This window comes from Acipenser ruthenus, chromosome 5 (genome assembly GCF_902713425.1).
Source record: "Acipenser ruthenus chromosome 5, fAciRut3.2 maternal haplotype, whole genome shotgun sequence".
In the NCBI taxonomy this organism is placed as follows: Eukaryota; Metazoa; Chordata; class Actinopteri; order Acipenseriformes; family Acipenseridae; genus Acipenser; species Acipenser ruthenus.
The window spans coordinates 74,829,430-74,847,221 of NC_081193.1; the positions used below are offsets into that span (position 1 = coordinate 74,829,430).

The following is a 17,792-nucleotide window of genomic DNA, read 5'->3' on the forward strand; positions in this document are numbered from 1 at the left end:
CGGCTTAGCCTTGTAGCATTCCAGTCGATCTGCAATATTGCCCTTGCGACGGCTTTGGTACATTTCGTACTTGAAAGGAAACGTTATGTTATAATGATAACACTGGTTCCCTGAAATAGAAATGTAAGCATTAACCTTCAAGATCGCTGCATCCATAATTGCAGCAGACTTGAAGGAAAAATGAAGCTGAGGTCTGTGACCGCAGTATTTTTGTGTCTTTGGGGCGGGCCATGACTGTGTCACAGGCTCGTCAAGCGGCTTTTATATATCTTATTCAGGTTTCGGGTCTTTAGGAGGTAAACACCCATGCAGTAATGGTTACATTTCTATTTCAGGGAACCAGGGTTATGATGGTAACCTAACATTTTATGGCATTTACTAAACAAAAAAAATCAGTTCAAACCATGGAACGGCTTTGCATTTTGATTTCAGACAAGAGTGTAAAAAGGTGCGGGAGGAGTTGCGAGAGGAGCATGAAGAGGATAAGAAGTCAGTCATGACTCGGCTCTCCCAGCAGAAGGAGCAGGAGATGAATTCAGCCAAGGAGAGCTGGCAGAGAAAGATGGAGGACCTCCTTGACCAGGTAATCACATCTGCTAACAATATATCATTCCCATTCTCAGCTGAAATATGTAGCTATGAACTAACAAGTGTGCAATGTTAGTAAACTCTGGGACCATGGAAACAGTCTTGTACACCACTAACCAGAATAGGGAAGAAGGTAACATACAGCAATTTGGTTCAGGGCTGGAAGTTTAAAAAAAAAAAAAAAATGAATAAATGTAATCTACTTGCACTTTAAGGCTCTCCAGTGTTTGTAATCAATAATAACCTTTTATTGTTTTATGATATGCACAATTGTAACTAAGGCATTTTAAATTTGTCTGTAAATCTGCCAACCATCTATAACTCCTTACTGCACCTAGGGAAGGCTAAATGTAAATGCTACATTACAAAATATATTCATTCAGTGAAGACTAAGAATATTTTTAAATATTTGTTCTGACTATAATTCAAGAATGTGATAATGTGATATGAGCTAAACAAAAAGGGGCAGGCTTGCTAGGCCTAATGATGGCTTCCTTTTCCTAAAAATGTATGTTTGTTAGTGAATAATACATGTGTGGCAGGACTGAAAAGTGTATTTTAGTTTATTTTAGTTCAGGGGTTTTGTGTATTTTTTGTTAATAAGTCAGACGCTCGTGCTTGGGAAATGCTACCTACTGTATATGGTTGCTGGGAAAAGCAGATGGTGATTGGCCAGTTGCGGATCCCTTACCAGTAGGTGGGCATGTCTTGGCAGAGCATCTCACAATAGAAGAGCCAGGAACATCCACGTTACTCTAACAATAAACTTTTAAAAGCCCAAATCCTCCAATCTCTGTTTGTTTAAGTGGAATCGGAGCGCCATGAGTAAAAGCCGAAAACCTCCAACCACTGCACGTGTAACCATTAGTCGGAATAGGGATTAGTTCAGGGCTTTTAAATCCCACAAGTTTGTCAGCAGGACCTCTTTGAATAGCTGAGTAGCGCTCACTGTATTTGAGACACCTTTTTTGTTTTGTAGTTTCTTTTTCCCAGTGTTTTCTTTTGCATTTTGTATTTCTGTTCATTGTTTACACTGCAGTATATCGCCCTGTTTAAAGTACGTTGTCCATAATGCCACTCAAAAAGCACATCTTAAAATACATTAACAATTATTGTTTTATTAATAAAACCCATGTTTCAGTTCTGTCCAGTCAATTTGAGTTATTTTAGTGAACATGCGTTTTTGTTTGGTTTCTTGCTTTGAAGTAATTAATGTATGTCCTTGAATTATTTCTTCATTGTAGTCCTTCTTTTATCAGCATGTTTTTTAATTCATATTTTGTATTCTAATCTCCCTTATTTATAACCCTTGTATTTTATTTCTGAGTTGATTTCTGAATGTTTTCCTTTATTCCTGTGATCTTTCTTCATAGCGACACAGTCTTGGTGAAGCTTTACATAAATCAATCAGTAATGTAAGTGAAATGCACTTACAAACTTGCTGCTTCGCACTTACTGGTCTTTCTGTGTACTTTGCATGTTGGCAATGCAAGACTATTTTTTTCTGCTCAAGCTTGATTAAAAAAAAAAAAGCAGGATTATTTTGTATTGAATGATTTGCCTTCAGCTTTTGCAGTGTTTGCCGTATCTCAGTGTATCTCGTTCTCAAGTTCACGTTCTTTTGTTTTGATTGTGCCAATTCGTGTAGCCACTAATATGCAAAATACACCTGAGGGCCTTATTCAGTTGATCTAAATAGCAACAGATATTTACATTGCGTCTGAATAAAAGTGCTAATGGACTAAATACATGTTTGTTATAGATAAGTTGTAAGAAGACAGCGTGAAATAAGATGATAATAAGATCAGTTGAATCTGGTCCTATGGAACTAACAATTATGTTAATAAGGTTTTACATTTGTTATTTATTTACCTTCAGACACAAATGCATGTACAGAAGCCTGTATTTTATACATATTGTTATTTATATGAATCTCTAATGACACTGTAATATCAACATCCCAATTTATATATCAGCTACTTCAAATGCATGTACTTGAAATAAAACAAAATCCAGAGAGGAATAAGGCACAACAGTGAAGTCAAATGAGTCATTTCAGTCCTGTTTGTTACCACTTTAATCCACTGAAGCATCTCCCTACAGGGGGAAATAAACATGCAAAGAATCTGCTGAAAAACCTTCTATTAAAACAATGCAGAAATTGTAAACTTGTTTAAGGTCAATACAGTCAACAGTGACTGCAATCTAAAAACTGAAGAGTAAAAATAAAAAAAATTTAAAAAAGCATATTTTTAAACATATGCTTGATATGTGTTCATCATTGGGACAGTGTTTTGTGTTTGTGTGGCTGACATATCTTCCTTTTTTTGTTCAATTTGAGCCAGATCTCCTTACTGAAGCAGAGTCTGGAAATGCAGCTTTCGCAGTCACAGAATTCCCTTCACCAGCTGCAGGCTCAGTTCAACCAGGAGCGAGAGCACCTCAACCAGCAGCTCCAGGAGATGGAGGGGGAGCATCAGCACCGGGAGAGATCTCTGAAAGAAGCCCACTGCATTGACATGCACAACATGGAGGAGGCCAAAGCACAGGAACTTCAGGTATCGGCCATTACTAATTTGCACTCCCAAAAAATGTAGACATGACAGATACAGTAAGTCTTTCAGCAATGATTTCTTCAATCAGTATTTCAGATGGACTATTATAAATCATGGCAAAATATTTTGTCAAAACATGTTTTTTATAGATTTAAAATGGTGTGTGTGTGTGTGTGTGTGTGTGTGTGTGTGTGTGTGTAGGGGGGGGGGGGGGGGCTAACTTCCTAAAATATTGCAATAATTTGGATTATAATATTGTTGAACTCTGTTGGTCTCTAGCTGGCAGATAATGACCTGCAGGTTGTTGGGAGCCTAACCACCCTGCTAGGTCATTATCTGCCAGTTAGAGACCTCATGTCAGCCACTAACCCTTAAATACAAATTATTTGCTGCCTGTAAAGAAACTGTGGGTTTATGTTGCATGGCATGAGTCCAAAATCCAACTCCGTTTTCTGTAAATCCTTTTCATTAATGCTGAGTGCATAAAACTGGAATTACTAATGTATTTGCAGGACAATCAAAATAATTCAAGCATATCCTAGTATAAAAACATTTTAATTATTACAAATCCTGCCCCCTCTTTTGTTTTGCAGGAACTGGAAGAGCGATTGAGACTGCAGCACTATGAAGAATGGCAGTGTCTGAGAGAGGCCCACCGGCAGAGCATTGACACCCTGAAACAGCAATCGGAGCAAGAGCTGCAGACACTACGCTTCGAGCTGGAAGATGAAGGCAAAGCAATGCTTGGTAAGCATAGTATGCACACAGTTCATTACCCAGATGGTTTTTACAGGGTTTTTTTTTTCACAATGGTTGTCTTAAAACATCATTGTAAGCTAATTGTTTTAGTTTAGTAAATCCAATGGTTCTGTGTTTTATTCCAGTAGTTTAATGTTTTTAACTATTCAGTTTTATATATATATTATATATATATATATATATATATATATATATATATATATATATATATATCTCAAATCAATCTTATTAATCTAAACACAAAACTGACAGATTTGATGCCGATTAGGTCCACAACTTTGAAATGTATTATGGTAATTGAAAAAAACACAAAAAAAAAAACACAGGGGACAATCTAAATACATCAATTTTGGTTATTTGTCCAAGGTAGCCCAACAGAGATGCAATATCTAATTTCCTGCTTGGTTCTATTCAATAAACTTTCTAACATGTATATAGTCAGTGGCTTAGAAGAGATTTAACCCCAGACTGCCTTAATGTTCTGTAATCATTAGATTTACCACATGTTACTCTTCTCACATAACTATCTGTGTTTTCTGGTAACTCTTTCAAGATCTTTCTAATGTACTTTGTCAATTCCTACTAGCCTCTTTACGCTCAGAGTTGAACCACCTGCACGCATCTGCAATAGATCACCTCAGACAGACCCATCAGCAGGAAACAGCAGCTGCTAAGTTGGAACTAGAGAACGCACTGGAACAGAGCAGACGGCAGGTATGCAGAACTGCTGAGACCTACTTTGAGATATCAAAGAGCAGAATTCACAATGATCATTTCCAGCATACATGCTTATTGTGTTTTAGGTTAATGTTTGTCTTTATAGCTGACTTTGAGCAAAGTTACCAGGCCATATACAATGTTAGCTCCCTGCCCATTGTCTTTGATTTCCTGAATCCCAAAAAATGATGTTACAATTTGGACTGTTGAACAGAGTATGTGCTTTTCTGGAACGAGGAGGCAAAAGACAGTGCTTGATCATCTTACATTCTAAATGCTCAGTGAAAACAATTGAAGGTAAAAGAAAGCAAAAAAATGTGTCATTACAAAATTCCTTTTGCTAATTTTGCAGTCAAGGCTGGCTAGTGCCAGGAATAGCGGACACGAAGGCTGAAGACTGTGCACTTTTGTTAACAAATTAAACAAAAATCAAACAAATACAAAAACAGAATAAATCAATGCACCCAAGATATGCTATCACAGTGCAGACAGAGAGCACAACCTACTGCTCCCAGTCCTTTCTCTCCCAGTCCAGATCTCCTAAACAAAGGATCTGGCTCCTCTTATATACCATGTATAAGGAGGCTGTGTGGTCCAGTGGTTAAAGAAAAGGGCTTATAACCAGGAGGTCCCCGATTCAAATCCCACCTCAGCCACTGACTCATTGTGTGACCCTGAGCAAGTCACTTAACCTCCTTGTGCTCCGTCTTTCAGGTGAGACGTAATTGTAAGTGACTCTGCAGCTGATGCATAGTTCACACACCCTAGTCTCTGTAAGTCGCCTTGGATAAAGGCGTCGGCTAAATAAACAAATAATAACCATGTGGCCAGTGTTGACTGACAATCAATCAGCCAGCACCTGGCCATATCCTGCACATGAATTTGGCATAAAAGTGATTTTAACCCCATCACTGCCAAATTTACATTCAAAATAAACAAGCCTTTCAGCCCTGCCACAAAAATCATATATATATTTTTTATTTTCTGCTACTTTCCCATTTCAACAACTGTTGTTCAGTACGCCTGAATGAATTTCCGTGATGGAAAACAGTGACAGATTTGAGGACACTTTTAGATACCAGTTACAGAGGAAAGAGAAATACCATATAATATAAATTCAAAAATGCATATATGGCAAAGATTGTGACAAGATGATGTGTATGGGAATGAGTGGAGATATTCCCTGAATCTGAAAGAGCACTTGCACTAAAAAGGTAATGATTTTGAATGTTAAAATAAAAATGACAAAACATTTGGGACATAGATTATTGGTATATTGGTAAAATAAATATGAAAATATTACTGTTAAACGTATAGTAAAACAGGGAGCTCCAGAGTGGCGCATCCGGTAAAGGCGCTCCACATGGAGCGCAGGATGCGCCTTATAGCCTGGAGGTTGGCGGTTCGAGTCCAGGTTATTCCAATGCCGAATGTGGACGAGAGCTTCCAAGGGACGGCACACAATTGGCCGAGCATCGCCCGGGTGGGGAGGGCTTAAACCCGTGACGTTGGTACAGTCATGGTGTATGGCTTCTTTAAATACCCCCACAATACATGGTTCAAATTCTTTCTTTCTTTATTATTATTATTATTATTATTATTATTATTATTATTATTTTATATATAAATGTAATTTGAATACAGGCAATACATGCTTTTGAATTGTGAATTTTATAATATACACTGGCATTTATTTATAAACAAAAACAAAGAGAATACATGCTTTCATTATACAAATCAAAGGGTTATAATGTAACACAAAAAGATTAATTATCAATCTGTCAATTAATCAGTCAGTAATTTTTTTTAACGGTGTAGGTAACACTGGCTAATAATGAAATATGTGATTCAAGCTTGCATTTCCTGTGTTAATTATATTTATTGCAGAAATAAATAAAATAAAAAGAAGAAAGAGATGTGGGTATCGAACCTGAACTACTGGTTATTTTACCACTCTACCGAACCTGTTGTCTTTGTTGAACGTATAAAGTCAGACTTCAGACTTCCAGTATTATAAAATCTGTCATCATACGTTTGCTAGTGTGATATTATGATATTAGTCTGTATGTTTTATTTACAGCTATACCTAGAGGCAGATAAAGATGTGAAGAATACAATCCAAATTTAACTTAAATTTTCAGGTATTAAGGCTTTGTGTCTGGGCACTTAAACATCTAATAAACTGGTTGATTCCTGTTTATATATATATATATATATATATATATATATATATATATATATATATATATATATATATATATATATATATATATATATGGCAACATCTTCCTGGTATATTTGTACGCATTTTCAAATTATGAAGAATAATAAAGATAACACTAGATAATTACACATAATTGCCTCTCTGATATTGTTTGATATTATATTCAGTGAAAGCCCATTCATTATAATGCCAAGGAGAAGTAATTCTTTAAATTAAATGAAATATTAAATACATGTGTGCATGCACCTAGACAAGTCAGGGATTTTCAGATTTTCAGATGCGTTCTTTTCATAGGTATATGAATATATTTTTTAGTTTTCCTTATCATATGAGTGAATAGTACAGTATGCTGTTTAAGACAAACCGGCCTTCTGGTCGTACTCACTACATAAAAAATGAATTAATTAAGTGCGTGACATTATGGGAAAATAACCTAAGTCGTTCTGGCTTGCTAAAAGTCATTTAAACATAGCCAATCTTAGCTGGCCTAGTTTTGAAACACTTTTGTTTTATACAATAAAAAAATGGGGACAGCTTCTTTGTTCACAGCAGACTAATTAAAATTTATAAGAAGTACATATCTGAAGATGAAACCATATGTTTAATTAGGTATTGAGGCACTCAGCCTGAGGTCAGTCATTTTCCTGTGTATCTCTAGTCATATAGTTTAAGCTTGATCCAGTCTTTGTCTGATAAAATTTGACAGTCAGTAGTGTAGTATCTTGTAAAATGCAGATTGGTTGGTTTAGTGTTTATAGCAGCTTGTACAGTGACCGTGGGGTAAGCTACATGCAGTTTTATGGAATGCAGATTGGTTGGTTTAGTGTTTGTAGCAGCTTGTACAGTGACCGTGGGGTAGCTACATGCAGTTTTATGGTTTTCTGTTTTCATGGGCGTGTATTCATTCTTAACCCCTTGTGGTCCATTTATTCAGTGCCTGTCAGGCGGATCAGGTCCAATTTATTTTCACACGCGCAGTTTATTTCAGATATGCTGTTTAAAAGTATTATATTTTCATATATATTTCACAGTAAAACAGGTTTAAAAGGCACTGAATATCAACAGGACACTCGGTACTGCATCTCCAGCCCCGCCCCACCCCTTGTTCGCTGTATTTATCACATATCTCTTCATAGTAGTGTATACCGATAAATCATCTTCTGATCACTCGTTTTATCACCAAACTCCTCAATAATGCTATCCAAGTCATTATTCTATTACTATAATATCTCAAAAAGCTTGGCAAATGCCCACGATATTCTTGAGTGCTGGATGCGGAAGCAGCTATCTTGTTTGTTTATGTCCGTGTTATGTCTGTGGTGAAGGGGCTATGCGTATTGCTGAGATGGTTTTAGGAAAAGGAGTGGCAAACACTGTTGCAGCAGCAAAGGTCATTCAAAATGACCTAGGCAGCATTCAGAACTGGGCAGACACATGGCAAATTACATTTAATAGAGAAAAGTGTAAGGTACTGCACGCAGGCAATAAAAATGTGCATTATAAATACCATATGGGAGATACTGAAAATTGAAGAAGGAATCTATGAAAAAGATCTAGGAGTTTATGAAATGTCTTCATCTAGGCAATGTGGGAAAGCTATAAAAAAAGGCCAACAAAATGCTCGGATACATTGTGAAAAGTGTTGAATTCAAATCAAGGGAAGTAATGTTAAAACTTTACAATGCATTAGTAAGACCTCATCTAGAATATTGTGTTCAGTTCTGGTCATCTTGCTACAAAAAGGATATTGCTGCGCTGGAAAGAGTGCAAAGAAGTTCGACCAGAATTATTCTGGGTTTAAAAGGCATGTCATATGCAGACAGGCTAAAAGAATTGAATCTGTTCAGTCTTGAACAAAGAAGACTACGCGGCGATCTGATTCAAGCTTTCAAAATTCTAAAAGGTATTGACAATGTTGACCTAGGGGACTTTTTCGACCTGTAAAAAGAAACAAGGACCAGGGGTCACAAATGGAGATTAGATAAAGGGGCATTCATAACAGAAAGTAGGAGGCACTTTTTTACACAGAGAATTGTTGGGAGTCTGGAACCAACTCCCAAGTAATGTTGTTGAAGCTGACACCCTGGGATCCTTCAAGAAGCTGCTTGATGAAATTCTGGGAACAATAAGCAACTAATGACCAAACGAGCAAGATGGGTCAAATGGCCTCCTCTCGTTTGTAGACTTTCTTATGTTCTTATTTAGACATGCCAGGTTAGTCCCTGGGATTTAAATGAGAACAAGTTTATTAGGGATGACAAACTGTGTTTTTGTAATACCTTAAATTAACATTGCCTTTTGATATTTCATTAGGGGAATAAGATTCCATTAAAGTAAGGCAGCCCTTGTCATTCTCAGATGGTATCTCCCCGTATTGGATGCATGTTTCTCCAGCTTCCTGGTGTTCTTTTATAAGTCCAGAGTATGGCAGATATCTGTTTTTGCTGTGTCATCTTAGTCTGTTCATTGAATTATTTCATAATATATCAAATGGATGTTCATAATACTAGTACACATACTTGCCATTTATGATATATGTGACAGTTCTGTAATTTTATATATAACTACTAAAGTCTTTGCTTTAACTTTAATTCTTTCTTGAGGTCTCATTTTAAAAATTCATGTAGCCTTGGAACCTCTGAAATGCTTTGGATAGAAGGCAAGACTTGACTAACATGCCGTCTCAGCTCTTGTTCTTCTCTTTATTGAGTGCTTATCTGAAACAGGAGGGAAGGAGGGGAGCGAAGATGATTTGACAAAAAGAACAAATGACTATTTCATGTTTTAAATTCGTCAGTCCGGACTTGATTATTTATTTATTTATTTTGTATCTTCAAAGGCATTCTTTTTGTGGTATAATTTAAGGTTAGAATCACATCTTCGTTAAGTCTTGAAACCAACCATTTTCTGTAGGCCCTAATTTTCTATAATTGTTTGTCATTTTTCAGATCAAAAAGTATTTTTTTCAAAACAGAGTTTCCAGATAAATCTCATTTTGGTAATAGGTAAGGATAGAGCATAAGATTACAGTATCTACTTTATGAGAAGTAGATGTTTTTTTTTTTATTTGACTAATAACAATGTGGGTTCCTTAATAAGGTACCAAAAACAACAACAACAACAAAAAACATGGCATGAGTTTAAATGTTCCACTGAAGAGGCTGTTCTTTTTATATGCAGTAGCTACGCATTTTCTTCGTGCCTCCTGAACCAGAGGCAGTTAAGTTATTTTACCAAGTCTACTTTTGGGAATATCTCCCTCCCGACCTGTGAGGGCACTAAGCAGCGAAAGGAGAAGTCTTTGGACGGGCTGGCCTGACAGTTCTTTCCCCGGGCCGGGAAGTCGGTCAGTCTGGAAGAAGGCGAGACTCTGTTGCAGGAACGTATTGACCCGGAAGGGAAACGACGTAGCAGCTGCAGATAGTAGAGACAGCTGCACTCGTTTACCAAGGGGTAATGTGTGATAGCATAAAGGGGACGGAGAATCGCAAATATTTTCCTTTGCTTGGTTTGAGATACAAGGAACTGGAAGGACCGGGAGAAACCCTTTAAAAACTAAAAAAGGATTTGTGAGTGTTTTTGTTTGTTTTGCTGTTAGTAATTGTCTTTTGTTTTGTAAATCACCGGACAGCTAACACGAATCCGGAGCTGTCGCCTTGGGCCAGCACTACCCGGAACAACAACACCACAGCCACTGTGTAATTGTTATCACCCACCACGAGCACTACTGCACGCACCCAGTACTGGTGACCGTGTTAGTATATTGTGGGACGGATATTTTGTGTTTAGTATTTGGGACTGTAACCCTGTTGTTATTTACTCCGTGCACTACACATTGCTGCATAGTGCTGTGTATTGCTGGGAATTATTATTTGGTCACCAGACCTGGATACAATTAAAATTACTGCACTGCATTACCCCTGCACCTGCACGTACCACTTACCACTTTGCCACAGGCAGCATTTGATTTTTTCAGTGTACCAATAACAATAACAAATTTAGTGAAAGCCTACTTTGGAGATTTGCAATTTTGTTTTTCAACTTCAGAATTCAGCACTACATGGCAATGCCTGGAAGTTGGAATAATGGCAGGATGCACCATTTCACCACTGGTTTTTACCATGGCAATGGAAGTAGTTATTAGGGCATCAAAATGGGTAGTGGGAGGATGAAGATGCAAAGGCTGCCCTTCGAATTGGTGATATTATGGGGCAAGTTCAGCATGGAAGAGGGGGTCTTGGTCTCAGTTCAGCTCCTCCTACATGGTACAAGGCAACCCCAGCTGAACGGAGGAAGCTGGTAGTCAACAAGGTGCAAAAGAAGGAGGAGAGGATGAGGTGCATACAGGCCGTTTCCCAGGCCAAGCAGGGAGAATGGATGAGATGGGAGAGTATGGAACAACGCAAGATCGGCTGACAAGACCTATGGACAATGGAACATAGCAGGATCAGTTTCCTCCCTCATCAGATCAACATATGATGTTCTCCCATCACCACAGAACCTAAACCTCTGGGTGGGTGAGGATCCCTCATGTCCTTTGTGTTTATCACCTGCAACATTGACACATTTTGATAGGATGTAAGGTGGGTCTTAGCCAAGGACAGTTTACTTGGCGCCATGACCAGGTGCTGCGATGTTTGGCCTTAGCATTGGAAGACAAGTGTAACATGACCAATAAGTTGCCACCAGTTCCATCAAAACATTACACACAAAAGACAATATTCCTCCGTCCAGGAGGTCAACCACCAAGAAAATGTGTTAAAACCAAGCCTCGCCCAGGACAACTGGAAGCTGCTAGAGACTGGAAAATGCGGACAGATGTTGGTCAACGGCTTATTTTTCCACCTGAGACTGCCAACACTAACCTTCGACCAGACATTGTATTGTCGTCTGGAACAGCATGCTTTGTTCATCTGGTAGAGTTGACAGTGCCATGGGAGGATGCTGTGGATGAGGCGTATAAGAGGAAGAAACTTTGGTATGCTCAACTAGCTGCTGAAGCAGAACAGCAAGGATGGAGAGTCTGGGTTTACCCAGTGGAGGTGGGTTGTCGAGGATTTGTGGCACGCTCTACAACCCGGTTTCTCAGAGATGTCGGGTTCAGTGGTCAAGAGTTGCTTCGCACAGTGAAAAACTTATCTGAAGCAGCAGAAAGGAGCAGAAACTGGCTGTAGTTGAGACAGAAAGGATTCTGGCTGGGCATCTCAAGCACAATAGAAAGAAAGCAATGCTGATGTACGTGTAAGTAAGCTGGGCTAAGTTGAGTGGGGGATGGAGGGGGTAATGCTAGGATTCCAGAATCACTGTCGAGCCCTCTTGAGGTGTTGTGGGCTAGTCGACGAAACACTGAGGTGCCCACTTGAAGACCCCAGAGATGTACCCTACTTAGCTCAATCCAGACGGTTGTCATGCTGATGTGCTAGGGAGACGACACTGTGGATGATCCCCGGAGCCAGCATCACAGCCGTTGTGTGTGCTGATGCACTGGGGAGGCAAAATAAGCTGTTCCCTGGAGCCAGCATTACACTTCAGCCATCAACACCAGGCAGAAGGATATCTACATCATCAGATGGAAAGAAACGGAAATGGATGGAGATGCAGATGGATCACATTAGTTGGTGCTTATCTTGGTGAGAGCCGAGTTCAAATCAGCATGAAGTTTTAACATCTGCTCTCATGTAATGGAAATCTGATATATTATTTAAGGTGTAAAATGTTTGTTTGTTTTTTTTTGTTTTTTTTTGTTTTTTTTTGTTTTTTTATACATTTAGTAGTTGCCAATTATTTTTATTATTTTCTCCCAATTTGGAATCGCCAATTATTTTATTATGCTCAGCTCACCGCTACCACCCCTGCGCTGACTCAGGAGGGCGAAGACGAACACATGCTGTCCTCCGAAGCGTGTGCCGTCAGCCGACCGCTTTTTTTCACACTGCGGACTCACCATGCAGCCACCCAAGAGCTACAGCGTCGGAGGACAACGCAGCTCTCGGGCAACTTACAGGCAAGCCCGCAGGCGCCCGGCCAGACTACAGGGGTCGCTGGTGCGCGGTGAGCATAGGACCCCCTGTCCGACCTAACCCTCCCTCCCCCCGGGCAACGCTCGGCCAATTGAGCGCCGCCTCCTGGGAGCTCCCGTCCTCGGTTGGCAAAGGAATAGCCTGGACTCGAACTCGCCACGTCCAGATTATAGGGGGCATCCTGCACTCTACGCAAGTGCTTTTACTGGATGCGCCACTTGGGAGCATATAAAATGTTTGTTTTAAACTCTGCATGTCACAGATCAAGTGCTTGTGAGATGAGATGACACATTTCATTTTACCGTCTAGTTTTTACAAATGTAAATAGGTGAATACAATAAATCAAGAATCTAGGTCATTGTCATCACACTAAATACTGTAGAACAATAGTCTAGACTGTAAAGGTTCACTTTCTAGCTTTAGATTTATTGTTTTATACTTTATATAAGTCATCATAATTCCTAATATGTTAATAACCCATTATGTGTGTTCTGCACAGCTATTTAGTGTTTGTTACAAATGCTTTCCTCAATTTGAATAAACTTTCCTCAATTTGAATAAACTTTTCATTGACATTCCCTTGGAGAAGTTATTAAACATAATATGTAATAAATAATGCTGTTGCTGGGAGTATGCGTTAATGTTGAATTAAGCTCTGTATGGCACTGCTTCAATAGTCATAAATGTGTATGTGTGTGTGTGTGTGTGTGTATATATATATATATATATATATATATATATATATATATATATATATATATTAATTAAAGCTGGAACTACACTATAATGAACAGCTTTTAAATAAAAATGTTGTGTTATCAGGTCAATGTTGACTTCTAGTTCGGGTGTTACATCAGGGCAGGCTTCAAAGGGACTTTAATAAAGATTGTATATGCCTGGTTACTGTAGAAACAGGAAACTGGTTGTAAACTAGCTATTTCCACTAGCATTACACAATTGTTGTATTCTCAAAGTTTCTAACCAGCAGCTAAGCAGCGGACCAGCATTGTTGTGTCACTGGTAATTGCTTTCATACACTCTTCTGCCTAATTAATGCATGAGTTAGCTATTAGCTACTCAGTTTGCTATGGTTAAGTTACAAAAAAAAATAAAAAATAATAATGCCTGGAGAGAAAACTGTATAATGTTGTTTCCTTTACAAGCAGGGGAGCTTTGGTTTGTCTATTCTTTCAATTTGGTGATGGCATGAAATGTTTTTGTTAAGTTGTCAACAGGATAGAAAGCTTCACAATCAATTTGTCCTATATTTCACGAAATCTGCCTCACAGGCAGTGTACACGTGAAATAGGGAAAAAAAATTGGGTCATTAGTTGACTGCTATGTATGTATAAATAAATGAAGACCCTGAAGTTTACCAAATTGTTACGAGGATACTAAGCATCAAAATAGTTTGTATTTCAATTCCAATGCTTCTTGTCAAGCTTAAATAAATTCTAGGGCTGCAGCGAGGTTCAGAATGGCTTAGATTCACTCCTTTGGGTGATGCTTTTAAAGGATGCCTTACTCAGGCCAGTGGAAAACATAGAAATGGGCCTGACCTCCTCAAACCGGCCATCTGATCTTGTCACATGGCAGCCCACAGCTATTCCAGCTCCATGTCCTCCAACCATAACAAATCCCCAACAGACCATTATTCTTTTTGTTTTTTAAATCCAATCTGACTCATTTTTGCCCCAGCTGGGTATGTTTTTTAGGGAACAAGATTACCATATTTCAATAACTTCTTGGCACAACACAGTAACTAAAATGTATTGGAGGGGGAGTCAAACAAACACTGATATCTGTTTAATTTCTTTAAATATCTGTGCTCTTTTATACATTTTCCATGTGGGAGAGTTACATTTCACGCATGGTTTGCTTATCCATCATCTATGGCTGAACAGGAATGATTACACAGGTTTTTATAAATAGGTCATTTGCAGCCCATTCAGGACTATATTTAAAAGCTCAGATCACATGGAAAGTCTCAGCAAGAGTCTTAATAAATGAATAATGTTTTATTTTTTATATTGTTTTGAAGATGTTCTACTTCTTCCCACGGAATCTATTTAATGGCTTGCTTCATTGGTTTATGTTGGCTTTCAGTAATTTCTACTAATGGCCTATACACCGCTGAGCACCACGTACAAAGATCAGGTTTAAGAAGATGTTGTAGAATTGGGGCACCCAACCTTATTGCTGGGGCTACAAAAGTAACTTGCTTCCATATTTTTTAATTGAAGAGTAAAAACTGCTGTGTTCTAAAGCATCCACAAGATAACCAAATTGGATCACCTGTACCTGATGCCAAAGCAATAATCCAAAACAAAACATTTTACAAAGTATAGAACTCATATGTAGAACACAAGAAATGAGTCAATCAACATTTATTTTTTGTGTGTGCGTCTGTGTTTGGCAATTGACTCAATAACCGTATGTGTAATCGTTTTCACCTGAGCATCTAAACACTTTTCAAAATGGTAAGAGTTTTGTAGCACCTGATATCGAGCTGTAGTATTTAATTACTGTATGTCATCCCTCAGTCCTGATTTTACATGTTCGATTCTGTGTTTGGTTGACAGGAGAAGGAGCTACTGGATCGCATCACAGAACTGCAGGAGGAAGTGAGACACAGAGAGAACAACATCACCAAGCTGGATGAAGAGGTCCATTCTCTGCATGAGAACATCAGCACCCTCACCAAGGAGTTGGAGTACAAGGGCAAAGAGGTTCTGAAAATACGGAGCGAAGCCAACCAGCAGATCAGGTGCTTGTCTCAAATTTATGTTTAAGAAACATCCATACTTAGGTTGCCACCTAGCTGTGCCCAGTTGATGATCTCAGAAGGGGATCCCGTAGCATTTGTCTGGCCTTCTGTAGTTTGGGTAGGCAAGATTTGTTTCATATCACCAAATACAGCAGCCCCTACTGATCTGGCATCTGGTGTGCTGGATTAGATACCTGCAGGGCTGGCCTTTTTCCTCCAGATCATCCAAAGTCGAGCTCCTGGTTGTAAAGAAACAATTTGCTTGTTATGCGTAGTTGCTGCATTGAAGGAACATAATTGAAAATCCTTACCTGGTATGAAGCTGGGGTAAAATAAGTGGACAGTTTTTAAATGTATATAAAAAAAAAAATATCCAAGCTTAAACATTGATGCCTATTCACAAAGATTTAACGTGGAGTGATTACTTTATTGTTTTGTTCTATTTATTTATTTATTTTTACTGCCGCTCTCAAAATAGCTAAGAGGCAAGCAAAGTTAAAATAAAAAAAGAGAAAGACTTGAAATATTTAATTAAAGTGATGAAGTAGTCTTAGGGTCTGTCTCCATCTCACTCTCCGCGTATAGGAACACCTCCTAAGAGAACACTTTGTCTAAGGGAACACCCTTGTGGTGAAACAGATTTTTCCCATTGTAAATGCTCCGGCTAAAGGAACAGGAACTTCACTTAAAAGAACACCTTCTTGGCACCAATAGTGATTTGTTGGGATACAGTACTGTTTTGTAACCTGATAACTCATCATCATCAAACTTAAAATGGTTTATTCAGTCTTTTCAAAAGCAACGTCATCGCGAGAGTGTCTTGAGGCACACTGATTGGTTTATTAAATCTTTCCAGAACTGCCGTCATACCATTGAATTAATTTGTATTCTGATTTCCACGAGTGCACCTCATCATTACAAAATGGCATGTAAACAAACGGCAAAATGCGGCGCTGTTTCTCTTGCTGCAACAAGTTGGAAATCATTCAAGCTCTTAAAAAAAAAAAAAAAAACGAGTCAGACACAAGTCGCCGAGAAATTTGGTGTTTCCCGTTCTAGTGAGTTGTTTCACCGTTCTGTTAAATAATGTGCGTCTTGTATATTGCTGCTGCATTTTTTTTACGTGTAGGGGTGCTATGTTAATTTCGTTTGACAGTTTGTTTATTAACGTTAGGTTTGTCTGTTACATTATAGTTCCTACAGTAGTCGCACATCTTTTTCTAGTGCGCCCTGAGTGAAACTACTTTAAGCAACTATCAGTCTGTTTAAAATGTTTAACCCAGGCACCATAAAACAGACTCTGGATCTTTATCTAAATAGCATATTTTATTATGTTCAAGTACATTATGATTCTCTTTCTTGTAAAACAGAAAAATCTGTTTAATATTTCATATAACGGCACAAAAAATAAGTATATTTTTGCTTGCTCATCCGCTGGAGACATTGTTAAATATTAAAAATAAAATAAAATCAATAAATGAAAAAACAACAGTAGTACGGCACTGTAATGGCACAGCTTGTTATTTCTTTCTGAACAGGGTCCACGAGCAAGAACTGAACAAGAAACATGAGAAGGAGCTGAATGAGATGACCACGGTCCACGTCAGGGAGACTCAGCATATGCTGTTAGATTTCAACAAGGCTCAGGAGCTTCTGAGGGATAAGATCACAGCTTTACAGATCTTGTAAGTTGCATTCCATATGTCATGGATGTACACGTGTGTGTGTGTGTGTGTGTGCGTGTTGTGGTTATGTAAGTACTTGGCAGCTGGCTGGAGGACATCTCTTTTTACTGAAGCCAAACTGTTGGATGTCATCATTGAGGGCAGCACAGAGAAAGAAAGGCATGTTGTTTTATTCACCAATATACGGTGAGGCAGAAGTATCCTCAGGATGCTTCAGTTAAAACGACAGTTTGGTGGTAGTGGTACCCTGTTGCCTAGGCTTCCCTGTTGGATCAGCATATATATTGCAATTAGCTGTTAACAGGTAAAGAAAGCAATCATTAAAGAACATTTAAATACAGATGTGCTCAAATTTGTTGGTACCCCTCCACAAAAAACGAAGAATGCACAATTTTCTCTGAAATAACTTGAAACTGACAAAAGTAATTGGCATCCACCATTGTTTATTCCATATTTAATAGAAATCAGACTTTGCTT

The 17,792-nt window shown here is 38.4% G+C and overlaps 1 protein-coding gene across 3 annotated transcripts in view; it reads left to right on the forward strand.

The window, feature by feature from the left end:
• LOC117402407 (protein FAM184A-like) overlaps positions 1-17,792 on the forward strand; it is an 86,310-nt gene that overhangs the window by 55,699 nt on the left and 12,819 nt on the right. For 2 of the 3 annotated variants that reach the window (XM_034003505.3, XM_059024512.1), the window contains 7 exons: positions 433-583; positions 1,962-2,003; positions 2,934-3,146; positions 3,737-3,890; positions 4,489-4,616; positions 15,446-15,630; positions 17,169-17,315. In XM_034003505.3, the coding sequence (XP_033859396.3) occupies positions 433-583; positions 1,962-2,003; positions 2,934-3,146; positions 3,737-3,890; positions 4,489-4,616; positions 15,446-15,630; positions 17,169-17,315 (1,020 nt within the window). The remainder of the gene's footprint in view (positions 1-432; positions 584-1,961; positions 2,004-2,933; positions 3,147-3,736; positions 3,891-4,488; positions 4,617-15,445; positions 15,631-17,168; positions 17,316-17,792) is intronic. The other variant, XM_059024510.1, reaches the window with a different exon arrangement.